The 14,747-nt window shown below is 37.0% G+C and overlaps 1 protein-coding gene across 1 annotated transcript in view; it reads left to right on the plus strand.

Moving 5' to 3' along the window:
• DDX10 (DEAD-box helicase 10) overlaps positions 1-14,747 on the plus strand; it is a 303,633-nt gene that overhangs the window by 180,918 nt on the left and 107,968 nt on the right. The window contains exon 16 of the mRNA XM_055547820.1: positions 5,679-5,735. Coding sequence (XP_055403795.1) covers positions 5,679-5,735 — 57 coding nt within the window. The remainder of the gene's footprint in view (positions 1-5,678; positions 5,736-14,747) is intronic.

The following is a 14,747-nucleotide window of genomic DNA, read 5'->3' on the forward strand; positions in this document are numbered from 1 at the left end:
AGAGAAGTTCCTGTAATAATGAAATGAGGATCGATGTCGCCTGCTTTTTTATTTGACAACTGGGAGCTCCATTCTTAACATAACTGACTCCGTTGCCTGAGATTCATTAAAATAGGTTATACACTTCCACCACCTCCTGAGAAACGGGGGTCTCCAAATCTACAGATTTCCAAGCACCATGGAATGAAAGTGGTTTAAATATATAGTCCTGGCTGCTATTGAAATTCATATTTCATGGTACTCTCTTTTCTGGAAGCTGAGGACCTGTACTTTATGAGAAGCCAAAAGACATGTAGTAATGTCTATAAAGAAGTATTTTGTACCTTGAAATGTAATTTTTCATGTTTTTTTTTTGTCTCCTGGGAATTTGATTTTTATTATTGAATTTCATCACCTTATCATTTGTAGCATGGCAGAATTAAAGGTAAAATTGTACCTTCTTTTTGTTAGCATAAAATGCCTTTTGGTACCAATCCTAAAAATGAAATAGGAAAAGGAAAGATTTAAAGTATTTCAACCACATAAATATGTGTGTTTGGGGTGGGGGGTTGAGGAACCTCAGTTACTGAATCTAATAAAATTCAATTATATTTTCCCCCTAATCATCGTAATTTTTATTTTTTATTTTATTTTTGTCTTGTTATTTATAGCGTCTATGATTCATATACTCATTTTTTTTAAAAAAGGAACTTTTTCCCCTCTCTTAGCAAAAAAAAAATTTGTAGTTTTTTTCCTATATTAATTTCCCAAATTTTGAAATGCCATAACTCTACTTTCTGTTCTCTGTTTAAAGACGGATGTTTACTTTTGCCTCTTTTCAGGTGGAGTGCCAATATAGCTTTTTAAGATAACAAAGAGAAGTTTTCTAATTTCCTTTTTGTGTCACCCAGTATTGAAAGTTTGTTCTTTTTATTATACTTTATTTTCATGTCCTGGTCATGATCATTTCATATTTTAAAGGTTTTCAATATCCCTCATCCACCTGAGACTTGTGGCAGAAATCTTAAAAGGAATACTTATTCTACTCACATGCTCATGTGATCTGTGATAGCCAATTTAAATTTTGAAATTTAAAGAATTCTTCATTGCCTGTGATGAATTAATACTGCAATTCAGTGGAAATTTGTTAATATGCTTTTTCCTGCTATGATTACAGTGACTAGATGGAAAACCCCAAACAGAGATTGTGTTTACTTGTTTAGAGATAGTTTTTCTGTTGTGACCATATTGAGGTTATTCTTTGGAACTTTGAAGTGCCATTTTCTGATGCTCTGGTGTGTTGGGAGAAGGTCAGTTACTGAATAATTACAATAGCAATTTGTGTGACTGTTAAAAGTGTTTAATTATCTCTTTCTCTGCACAGGAAACAGGCAAAAGTTAAATAATATATTGGGTTGGCCAAAAAGTTCCTTCTGTTCTTAAGTGAGGTTTAAGGACACATTTTTCATTTTTACCAAGAACTTTATTGAACAATGTAGTCACCATTTTGTTCCACTACCTTCTACCATTTTTCACACAACTTCATAATTCTGTCTTCTCAAAACTTTTTATCTTTTTGAGCAAAGAACTGTTCTATGTGCCTGTACAGTCTTAGAGGGAATTGAAATTTTTTCCATTAGAATTTTGTACAGACCGAAATAAATGGAAGTCGGAAGGTGCAGTGTGTGATGAATATGGTGAATGAATCAGAACTTCCCAAGCAAGCTGTATAAGTTTTTGCCTGGTCATCAGAGAAACATCTTGCATTATCCTGATGGAAGGTTATGCATTTTGTGTTGACTAATTCCAGACACTTTTCATCAAGTGCTTCTTTCGTTAGTCCAATTGGGAGTAGTACTTGTTGGAATTGATTGTTTGGTTTTCCAGAAGGAGCTCATAATAGAGGACTCCCTTCCAATCCCACCATATACACAGCATCACCTTCTTTGGATGAAGACTGACTGGCCTTTGGTGTGGCTGGTGGTGGTTCATTTCGTTTGCCCCATGGTCTTTTTCGTTCCACGTGATTGTACGGTATCCACTTCTCATCAGCTGTCACAATTTGTTTTAAAAATGGAACTTTTTCATTATGTTTAAATAGAAAATCACATGTGGAAATACAGTCTAAATGATTTTTTTCACTTATGTGGAACCCAAACATCAAAGTGATTAACAAAACCAAGCTGGTACAAATTATTTTCAGCACTTAGTTTGGATATTTTGAGTATGTCAGGTATCTCTCTTGTAATAATAATGTTGAGTGTTCTCAATGCTTTGATTTGATTGCCATCAACTTTAAGTGGTCTTCCCAACTGTGGATATTATCTAGTAAGAAATCTGTAGCACAAAACTTCATAAACCACTCTTGACACATTTGATCAGTCATAGCACCTTCTCTATCCACTGTACAAATCTTTCTTTGCATTCCATTTACATTTTTACCTTTCTTAAAATGATGAGGAATCATATGCTGAATGAAAATATTGCTTGCTTTCTTCCATCTTCAATATTAAAACGACTAACTCACCAATTTTGGTGAGTTTTTTTTTTTAATGCATGCTGATATGACAGCTATCACAATTCAGTCTAAAAAAATTGTTTCAAATGAAGTTAAACACAACTAAGCGCTACTTGAGCCATCTTACGGGAAAAAACGTTGGCTGTTGACCAACCCAATACATGAAATGCTATCAGGAAACAAATCCTGTTAGAATGAAAGACCCATACAGTTGTTGTTGTTTAGTTGCTAAGTTGCACCCAACTCTTCTGCAGCCCCATGAACTGTAGTCTGCCAGGCTCTTCTCTTCATGGGATTTCCCAGCCAAGAATACTGGAGTGGGTTGCCATTTCCTCTTTCAGGGGATCTTCCTAACCCAAGGATCAAACCTTTATCTCCTACGTTGGCAGGCTGGTTCTTTACCACTGAGCCACCAGGGAAGCCTACCCATGTAGTATGTGTGTGTGAGTCACTCAGTCGTGTCTGACACTTTGTGATCCTATGGACTGTAGCTTGTCAGGCTCCTTTGTCCATGGGATTCTCCAGGCAAGAATACTGGAGTGAGTTGCTAGTCCCGTCTTCAGGGGATCTTCTCAACCAGGGATTGAACCTAGGTCTCTGGCATTGCAGGCAGATTCTTTACCATCTGAACCTCCAGGGAAGCTCATACATTAGCAGATCACTGTTAATAATAAAAGGAAACGTAACATTTGGCTAAAGCATGTTGTTAAGCTAAAAACTATTCATATTGTTTTTGTTGTTTTGTTCAGTCACTGTGTCTGACTCTTTCTGACCCCATGAACTGCAGCATCCCAGGCTTCTCTGTCCTTCACTATCTCCGGGTTTGCTTAAATCATGTCCATTGAGTCATTGATGCAGTCCAGCCATCTCATCCTCTGTTGCCCGCTGCTCTTGCCTTCAGTCTTTCCCAGCATTAGAGTTTTTTTTCCAATGAGTTGGCCCTTTACATCAGGTGGCCAAAATATTGCAGCTTCAACAACAGTGCTTCCAGTGAATATTCAGGGTTGATTTTCTTTAGGACTGACTGCTTTGTTCTTGCTGTCAAAGGGACTCGCGAGTCTTTTCCAGCACTTAGTTTGAAAACATCAGTTCTTCTGTGCTCAGTCTTCTTTATGGGCCAACTCTTAACATCCATACATGACTACTGGGAAACCTGTAGCTTTGACTATACAGATCTTTGTCTGCAAAGTGACATCTCTGCTTTTTAATATGTTGTCTAGATTTGTCATAACTTTTCTTCCAAGGAGCAAGTGTCTTTGAATTTCATGGCTGCAGTCACCATCCACAGTGCTTTTGGAGCCCATGAAAATGAAGTCTGTCACTGCTTCCATTTTTCCCTTTTCTATTTGCCATGAAGTTATGGGGCCGGATGCCATGATCGTTTTTTTCAATGTTGAATTTTAAACCAGCCTTTTCACTCTCATAAAGAGACTCTTTAGTTCCTCCTCACTTTTCTGCCATTAGAGTGGTATCCTGTGCAATGCAGGAGATGTGGGTTCGATCCCTGAGTCGGGAAGATCCTCTGGAGGAGAGCATGGCAACCTGCTCCAGTATTCTTGTCCAGAAAATCCCATTGACAGAGGAGCCTGGTGGGCTACGGTCCATGGGGTTGTAAAGACTGAGACACGACAGAAGCAACTGAGCACTACTGCTTCTCTCACTTACTAAGCTCTTTAACAATGAACAGATTTGTTGATTTCTTCATCTTTTCTTCTGACCTTGATCCTGGAACTTGCAAATAATCTTTAGAGTATTTCCGTTTATAACTGCACATTGTTTAAGTTTCCCCTGCCCTTTTAGTTGTATGTTTTATTTGGAAGTCAAAGTAATAGCCATTTTCTCCAAAACTAGTGTAAAAAAGAATAATAATCTCAGAAAAGAATAACTTAGCATCAAGATTTATTTAGTGGGTATGACACACGAACAATTGCCATTTGAATTTGAATTTTTGTTAGTGTCACTTAGAATTTATCTTTCCTGCTGTGTGGTCTGAAGCTATGAAAACTCAGTCTGCAAGTTCTGTGGGCTCTCCTCCTCTTTGCATTAATTAGATCTCACCTGCTTTGAAACTTTTTAATAAAAAGGAGCCTGTAGACCTAGGTTGGGTGTACAGTGTGGATTGTAGCAATTTCCTGCCCTTCTCAGTGCTGGGAGCAGTAGAGCAACCTCAGTGTGTGTTAGACTTGGTTCTTGAATCTGCAGAAAGCCATGTGTAAAGAATACTGACAATGATAGATTGTCCAGACTGAAAAACTTGTTAATTCTCACATTAGTGAATGTTTAATGTAAGAGGGAATCATGATTGCAGTTTCATATTACTTCATGAAAAAATTATTTGCTGTTTGCTCACTGTTTACATTGATCTGGTAGTTGATTGTATTTGAAATACATTTATATATTGTTAGCTATGATTTTGGATTGAGACTTGCATTTATATTGTTTTACCACTATTTTTTGAAGAGGAAAAGAGGCATTCTATTTAAAACAAATTTTTTTCAACTTTAGCTTCATTTTGTTGTTTTGAATTTTATTATTATACATATCTGTTATTCTTATTTTGAAAATGTTGGTACTGCATTTTCAGCTTGTTTTATGAGCATTGGAAAACTAATGGGAAAATTATAAAGCAGTGAGAAAAAGTGCTTAAAAGAATAATCTTCTGTTGTTTTTCTTTTGAGAAAAATACTGCCACTTTTCTAAGAACCCCGATGAGGGTTTTACATCTTTTTTAATCTTTTTACATCTTTTATAAATTCTGCTCTTAGAGGAGAAGGGAAATAGTCTTTACTACATGTCTTCCTTTTTATTTTAATAGCCAACATTGTGAACCTGTCATATGTCAGACATTGTGCCAGGCATTTATGTTATTTTATGTAATTCTTATACCAATTTTATGAAATGTGTGCTTCTGTTATCTCCTTGTTTGGGTTAGAAAATGAGAGTAAGTTTCCTAAAACTGTACAGCTAATAAGTGAACTGTGATTGATTACATATTTGTTTGGCACCTCTTTAATGATTATGAAAACTGACACCAGTCTTACAGTAGACACTTAATAAATATCTATTGAAAGGTAAATGTGCCTTATCCGGTTGGCTTAAGAAGAATTGTTATGAATGTGTAGTGAGATTTACACTTGCTAGATAAGTTTACAGGTTGCTAATTTTCCCTCTCTTCCCGTAGGAAAAAAGACTGAAAGAAAGGGAAGCCAGAAGAGAAGCCAGTAAGAGACAAGCAAAGGTAAGGGTTTATATTTTAATGAGAAAAATGTTTGTAGCATTGAATGGAATTTAAATACTCTTCTTTTCCATATGCATTTTATATTTATTTATACATCATGACATTTGAATTGGATTTAAGTCTGTATATGTATGTCATTTGCTTTCTCTTATTTGTTTGTTTCTTCTGTGGTATAGAGTGAAGAAATGAGATAGTTTGTTTATAGGGCTTCATCTTCCTACTTTCACCATCTTATTCTGTTTTGTGCATACTAAGTATAGGAAATGGTTGACCTGATGGATTTTATTGTATCTCATCTTCAGACTAAGGAGGCAGCCTATGCGAACCCAACTTGATAACAGACAACCCTGAAAGCATCGTTTTTTTCAGCTCCTAGAACCTAAGGGAAATCACTGTGTCTCCCACCTTCACTAAATTCTGTAAACAAAAATTTTAGCAGCTGTATATGTACAGTTTCTTTCAAATATGTGTACAATTATAAACACTATCATCTGTGTGCAGCTGTAATTTTTATCTGGTATGTTTGACACCGTGGAAAATTCAGCCTCTGCATTCTGAGGACATGTAATAGAAATGATTCCCACAAACCAGGGCACAGAAATGCATGTCATTTCTCATGCTGTATCTCACTGTGCTTTGCCTGACTGGCCGTGATTTCTTCATAGCAGTTAGCAAAGATCCGACTCCCTTGAGTAAACCCATCATGTTCTTTGTCATTTTTTCCATGCACTTAGAGAACAAGTCGGAGATGATAACTCATGGTATAGTTCTAAAGTGGGAAGCAATTACTCTTCAGTATAAGATGAAAAGACTGCTTACATTCAGTATTAAATATCACTCTGTCTTCAAAGGTGCCCGAAAACGAGAACTACAGTGTGCGTGCACCCTGACTTGCTAAATCAGGTGGTGGAGTCTGCATTTGCATTTGAAATGCAGATGTGAACAGTCATGGCATAGAAATGAGATCTCAGGAACTATAGTGGGAAAAATTTAAATTTAAGAAGAAAATCTTAAATCTAATGAAAGCATTTGATTTTTATGAATATTGCATGTTCAGCATAAAGATAAACCATTTTATGTTACTAAAAAGCTCCTATTTCTTTCTGTGAATGAAATTATAAAATGAAAGGTATAATCTGGAGCCAAAAGAAAGGCCTGTCACTGTATTTGCTTTGTGTGTATTGGTGCATATTTGTATATATTACTAAATATGGTTTATTTTCTATATTTGTTGATACTGTATGCTTCATCTTTCATAGTGGTTTAAACTGTAAGAAAGAAATTGCTCTCACCCTTGAGCCTGCCTCTTGTGCTGCTTCTCTTTCCCTACAAGTTGCTGTATATATTTTGTTTTGATACATTGCCAGCTGGGAAATGAAAAGCAGTAAAGGCCTTCAGAGTTAGATTTTGCCACTGGGATCGACCTCTAAAGTGAACTCCTCAGGCCAAGCCCACCCCTCTGCTCCGCACCCCTTCCCATGTTTGTCATGTGTTTCCTGATGTGTGAGAAAGGAGGAGGACTTCTTGTCAAAAGGTTGTTTCATTTATGTACAAGCCCTAAGGGCTGTATTGAAAACAAAGAATAGAACAACTGACTTGTCTTTGTTGCACAGCCAGGAGCTTTCAATAGAGACCGTGTTTTAGTATTGTTCTGAGTAGTCAAGCTGCTTGCATTTCATAGCCTTGTGTGAGTGCTCAGAGACAGCAGCCCCTTTAGAAGAGGGATGTTAGCAGAGAGATGAGAGGACAGGTTGTAGCCAGGACTCACATTCCTCAGGACACCAGGGACGACAGCAGTGACAGATTCAGGCTGACTCACGGAGGCCAAGGAGTTAGCTCGGGTGACCCTGTATGTGCCCAGCTTCTTTTCAAATGAAAGTTACAGAAGTTGGAGGCTCTGGAGCTTTCCAGGTGCCCCTTTGGGAACAGACCCAGAAGATGTTGGAGGGACTCGAAGAGGTGATGGCCCAAGGTTCTGTGATAGCTATCTAAGAATAAACGTATGAGCTGGATTATGTGTTTTCCAATCGTGTGTGTGTGTGTGCGCATGCATGCAAACATGCTTTAAGTGATGGATATGGCTGAAGTTTCAGAGTAAATTTTATCTTCTTTTTAATATGGTTAAACATTGTGTGACTTGAGGCTGTTGTCTTCTGAGGCCTTCTGGTCAGCTTCAGTGCAGAGCATCCTTCAGTCACTGAATCTATATCTAAAGGATACCTTAGTGGTAAAAGAAAGTGGTACTTACTATACCACCAGAGGTGTGGTATAGTAAGTTATAGCTATTTTAAGAAGTCAATGCATAGAAACAGAAGTGTGAGAAAGGAGGACTTCCAGAGCTGTTTTCTACCTTGTTTTGTGCTTCATTTAGTGAACCTCATGTTACAGGAGAGGAATACAGAAGACAGTGTAGTTACTTTAGCAATTGGAAAAATGTATTAGAATAAAAGTTGATAGAATTATCTTTATTACCCTGAAAAGAGAAGGTTTAATGATATTGTGAGTTTATAATTTTATAAATGATGCTTGGTGGTTATCTTTTTCCCAACAAAGTAAGTATTCTGAAGAAAAATTGCTTTGATGTTAGAATGTAGTAAAATAAAGTTGGAATGGACTTCCCAGAAAGCTGATTCAACTTTTTGCTAACAGATATGTCTAAGATCTGCCTAAAATACGTTATATGCAGTGCCAGGAGTTAGAGAGAAATATGAAGTTGAAACTCCTAAGAAAGTTTTCGGAGTACCCAATGTCTAGTGATTTGAGAGATAGAGGTCTTTGGATATTTAAACTTTCTTTAGCAGAGAAATATTTGAACTATTAAAGAATATTTGACTTTTACTTTAGCTAACGGAATATTGTGTGTTCTTATAAGTTAGAAATTTTAAACTGGCACAAGAAAAAGTAGTTGGAGCAATAATGAATAGACCACGTTGCTTTTTGGATTCAGGGTGGTTACATAATCCTAGAAATACAGCTTTACCTCATTATCCAGCTAGATTTCCTCATGTTACTTTGATGGTCTCAAGTGTTTGTACCAGCCTCCGGGTGGCTTGATGAAACTGAATACTGAGTGTGAAGGAGCAAAGAGTAGGAAACAGCATAGTTTCCTGAAAGTTAAGCATTGCTTGGACTATATTACTAATGGTGCTTATAGATCTTATTTTTAAGTATGGGGGAAATTATATGAAAACAATGTTTAAAATGATGTTGTACATTTTGAGGTTGAATTGTATAGCCACCATAAATTTTAACTTTATTTTCTCCTCTTTTTATTTAATTGCTTTTTTTTTTTTTTTTTTTAGTAACTCTAAGGCACTTTATTAATGTACTTATACAATAGTAAAATAGTTTCTTGGATACCTAAAGTGGTTTTGGTTAATTCTTTCACAATAGGAGTAGAAGAAGTTGTATAATTTTAGAACTTGAATATCCTTGAGAGATATTCTGGAGGTGTTTCCTAAAATTGGTTTATAGTATCTTTTTCTCCAGCCAGCAATAGTTTCATGAAGCAAACCTAAATTTATTTATTTTGATATTATGTTCTTTCAAAATCTTTTTGAACTTTTCCTGTCCATGAAATGTAAGAACGTGAAACATCCACTCATCTATTCCAGCAATTTTAAATAGTACACTGAATAGCCTAGGGGTTCTGCTGAGGTATCCTCCAGGACACAGGAGGGTTATTTGAGCAGAACTCCAGGCTCCCATTTTGTCTTCCTTCAGAGTGGCCCTGTTATATTCTCTGTGTGTACGGAAGCTTCCAGGGAAACTTTTGTTTGAGATAGTGCTTCTACTTAAATACATAAATCCATACATACATGTTATTTTTTAAGAACCCAGGGACTTTCCTGGTGGCTCAGTAGCTCAGACTCTGTCTTTCCAGTGCAGGGGGCCCAGGTTTGACCCCTGGTCAGGGAACTAGATCCCACGTGCTGCAACTGAATATCCCACTTGCTGCACCCAAAGATTCCATGTGCCGCAGTGAAGATTGAAGGTCCCCCGTGCCACAGATAAAACCTGGCACAGCCAAATAAATAAATATTAAAAGAAAAAAAAGTACTCAAATAAATTAAAGCTAAAAACAAGTAAATGACTTAACATCGTCCCTGGCTTCTTTGATGGCAGAACTGCTGTGTGTACTCAGGCTCCCTGAGTCCTCATTTCGTTATTCTTACTGCCCCATACTGTTTTTGTATGCTACTTTATACCTCTTGTACTTCTATTTTTTTTTTTTTTCTTTAAAAACAAACCAGATCTGTGGTACATAGGCTAACAACTAATCATAGAAAATTACTAATAACAAATACCTTGAGTAAGGAGAGAACTCCAGACTAAGTCTGGAAAGCAGTCTGTATCTCAGTAGCTGGCTGACCCCTTGATCTGAGCCAAAATGTGTGACAAAAAGTATGTCTTACTGTATGCTCATCTGCTAAAGGATTCTCTCTCCTCGTAGAGCTACAAGTAGATGTTAATAAATGTTAGTAATGGTTATTCCCACATTTTTCTGGGTCTTAAGCCTTTGCATTTATTTCCTTTTGACAGGGCTTTATTGACAGCCGCCTAATGAATATTTTTATTTTAATAGGAAATGCCTCCCTGTTCCATGTTTCATATAGACCTTCTAACACCTCTTTCCTTTTTTTTTTCTTTTTTGACATTTATAACTGAAATATTTAACTGGTCTCTTTCTTTATTTTTAATGTGTTTAGAATTTCAAGAGCTCTAGAAGATTAATTTATTTTAAACCAAACAGCTTTTAGAAAACACAATAATGAAACTGTAAATTTGTTTATAGTCCCAAATCCCAGTGAAAGCAAAGGTGCTCCCTGAAAGTAAATTACTCTCCCATTTGAAGGGTCTGAACTCTCACAGGGCACTGTTTGCTGCACTGATACAATCACTTATTTAATGGTGCCCTAAATGAGTCATTCACTTTCTGTAAGCAAGCTATTCAGATAATACTGTATTTTAGTGCTATAATAAGACCCATTATGCTGTCCTTCTACTTCTTGTATAAACAACATTGAGTCTTTATAAATGGACTTTTTTCCCTTTAGTGTCTACCTGAATTAGCAGTGAAAGCCCATGTGGCTTTTATTGTCATTCTAATGTTGATGTGGTTTGCTTGGAGATTAATGTAGTGGCTTTTTAATTCCAACCCAACCCCCCCCCCCCCCAAGCCTCTTTCTTTGGTGATAATGAAGAAAGGGATTATTAAAGTTGAACTTTTAACCATCTTGGATTAATTAAGAGATACTTCTAGTGTTTACTATCGGAGAATTGACCTGTTCTAGTCATAAAGATTCAAAAGTTAAGTATGGGAGTTAACTATGGGAGCAGGAACAGTTCTAGTCATGTATATCATCCACATGCTGTTCTTTTAACACTCAGCTAATTGGTCTTTCTTAAAAAGATTTTTCCAACCCTCTCAGATGTAATGGACTCCTCCTTTTGTAACTTCTACTCCAGTCTCTTTTATGAAGCGTCTGATAGTTTATAGCACTTAAGTGGACAGGTGTCTGTTTTTCCCACTCTGCTCTAATTCTTGTTTGTATTGCTTACCACAGTGCTTGGTTTATAATAAGCACTTAGTAAATGTTTCAGTGAATGAGGGGGTGAATGAGTGATTTAAGGGGTACAGAGCACTGGCTGTAAAATTCTTTATTATGGTAAAATACATCCTAAAATTTACTGCTTTAGCCATTTTTATGTGTACCGTTTGGTGGCATTAATTACATTCACATTTCTGTGAACAACTGCCAACTGTCCATTTCCAGAATCCTCTCATCATCCTGGACTGAAACTCTGTGGCCCTTAAACAGTAAGTCTCCATTCCCACCTCTCCCAAGAGTGTAAACTTTTAAAGAGGAAACTCAGTCTTTAGCAGGTGAGAAAATAGAGGCCTTAAATGAATAGGTGATTTTTCCAGGGTTTTATAGTTAAGTAACAGCAAAATGGGGCCAGACCCCAGGTCTCTGAGTGATTATGTGTGTGCTTTTCATTCTGCCTTAAACTCTCTCTATAACAATATGTGAAATACCAAGGAGTGCTGAATGTATTAAGGTGTCACATTTTAAAATATAATAAAATGAAGTTATTAATACTACTCTCAGTCACAAGCTCAACACTTATTAAGGGTTGTAACCTAAGTAATACTGTAAGTTTCAGTAGCATCAATGTTAAACTTATCAAAAGATTTTAAAAAGAATATCCATTTTTTCTTCCAGAATAAATAGGAATAAATAAACTGATGATGACATTAGTTTGGAATATAACTTTCAAGGCCAGTGTAAAGCATAATAATAACTAATAGTAGCTGTAATTTATTAGGGCTTCCCTGGTGCCTCAAATAATAAAGAATCTGCCTGCAGTGCAAGAGACCTGGGTGTGATCCCTGGGTCAGAGAGATCGCCTGGAGAAGAAAATGGCAACCCACTCCAGTATTCTTGCCTGGGAAATCCCATGGATAGAAGAGCCTAGTGGGCTACAGTCCATGAGGTCGCAAAGAGTCAGATACAACTGAGCAAATTAGAATTTCATTTCATCTTTTATTGACTGCCTATTCTGTTATAAATACTGTAATTAAAGACTTCACATACATTATTTCTTTAATCCTCATGAACAATGGTGTGAGCTTGTATTATCTTTATTTCCTAGTTGAAGAAGGATTATGCAATTTCCCCAAGATCACATAGCTAAGGATATTACAGAGCCCTGATTCAAATCTACTTTACTAGACTAAAAGAGCCTTGATGCTTAGCGTAAGGCCATACTGTCACCTCATTTCCAAAGCAGTCAAGAGTATTCACATTTTAGTACTCTCAAAAGCCAAAATACAAGTTGCAAGTAAATACTTTATTCTCCTGAAATTGCTTTTCTTATCCACAGTTAGTTCCCTTTTTATAGTAGTTACATTAAAGAAACAGAACAGGTAGTTGCATAACCATTGGTGGATACAGTATGGTTAATTTCCCGCTAATTTCTATACACCCTCACTATAATCCTAGTACTCAAGTTTTTTCTTATGAATTAAATATTATGAAACAATTTACCATTACGTCCAGCCCATGGAGACCAGTTAAAATGGTCACATTCCCTTTTATTGTTTACTTTTATGCAAATCTTCCCTCTGCCTAGAATGTCCTGTCTTCATTGCTTCTTCCTCCTAGCACATTTCCTTTTTGAAGACTTTGCTGACTCCTTCAGGAGATTTAGGTATTTCTTTCTTTCTGTTCCACTCTAGTTTTGGACATTATTCTGTCATGATACTTAGTGATAGTCTCTGTTACTTCTAGGCTGTAAACCACCTTGTGAAGAGCAACTGAGATTTTTCATAGCTGGCACATAGTAAATGCTTATAAGTACTTTGTGAGCACATTAATGAAATGCAGGTATATTTATTCTTCAAGTTAGCATAATGCTATGTCAGTCGTGTCTGACTCTTTGCGACCTTATGGACTGTAGCCAGCCAGGGTCCTCTGTCCATGGGATTCTCCAGGCAAGAATACTGGAGTGGGTTGCCATTCCTTCTCCAGGGGATCTTCCTGACCCAGAAATTGAACCTGCGTTTCCTGCATTGCAGGTAGGTTCTTTATTGCTGAGCCACCAGGGAAGCCCACAGTTGTGTCGTATGCATTTCAATTTCTGCTGAATTGTGAATGTACCCAGTATTCCCCAGGCTCTCCAAGTTGATGCTCCTCTCCTCGCCCATCTTGTTTATTCAGCACAATTTAAAACAAACTCATTAACCTACATTAAGGTTATAGATGTTTAACATTAAAACAGAATGTATGAAACTCTTAGGCACTCAGGATCCCTTTAGAATACTTGGTCCGTACCTTATTTGCTAATAATGTGCTCAGTTGCTCAGTCTTGTCTGACCCTTTGTGACCCCATGGACTGTAGCCTGTCATGTTCTTCTGTCTATGAGATTTCCCAGGCGAGAATACTGGAGTGGGTTGCTATTTCCTTCTTCAGGGGATTTTCCTGACCCAGGGATTGAATTCATGTCTCTCCCTCAGCAGGTGATTTCTTTACCGCTGAGCCACCAGGGAAGCCTGTCCTAATGTGTACATATTGATTGACTTTCCTTTTCTTTCCCCTTTTTACTAACTTTGACATCTCAAGCTTTAGTGTAATTGAATACAGAAAGCTATGTCTGTTGTAGTTTATGAGTGATAAAAGGAACATTCTTTGGTAGTTTGATCATGATGATTGTCACCTTGCCTGTGGTTTTGGAACCTAGCCTCCATTGGAGTTATGAGACTTCATTCTGTCATTCAGTACCTTGCTCACAAAAACTTTTTGATCATCCACTTCAATGGATCCTGCTAAAACTACTTTGTTGGCAATGTCATGTTGAATATTTGATGCCATTTGACATAGATTGCTTGAATAATTGCAATCTTATTAAAATTGCACCGTGGTTAGACAGTGAAAGAGTGAGCATAAAGATGTAGGTCTGTCTTCACCTCCTGGCTCATGACCACTGAAGGCCATGCAGGGGGTTGTTAAGATTAAGGATGATCTTAAGCATGTGCTATGCAAGCCATTAACCCTGAGAACTAGAAGAAATTTTTGAGAAAACAAGTCATATTTATACCAGATTAATCTGAGACAATTTTTGAGACAGAATTTAATGACCGTTTTAGGAGGGACTTCCTTGGTGGTCCAGTGGCTAAGACCTCCACACTCCCAATTCAGGGGACGCAGGTTTGATCCCTGGTCAGGGAACTAGATACCACATGACACAACTAAGACCCAGCTGCAGCCAAAAAAAAAAAATCAGTGGATATTCAAAGGGAGAGAATTAGCCTTCATTCTTGAAAAGAGGGATGGCATACATGGAGAGGGATGAGAGGAGTTGTTAGAGTACTGAAAAAAAAAACCTTAAATAATTTTGTTTTATTTTCTAAAATTTGCAAAATAAAAGTGTTCTAACCACATAAAATTGGAGGAAAATAGACTCAACATATTTGAAGAATGTGTCAGAAAAGCACTTGTGTGCTTACA

Source organism: Bubalus kerabau, chromosome 15 (assembly GCF_029407905.1).
Source record: "Bubalus kerabau isolate K-KA32 ecotype Philippines breed swamp buffalo chromosome 15, PCC_UOA_SB_1v2, whole genome shotgun sequence".
Taxonomy (NCBI): Eukaryota; Metazoa; Chordata; class Mammalia; order Artiodactyla; family Bovidae; genus Bubalus; species Bubalus kerabau.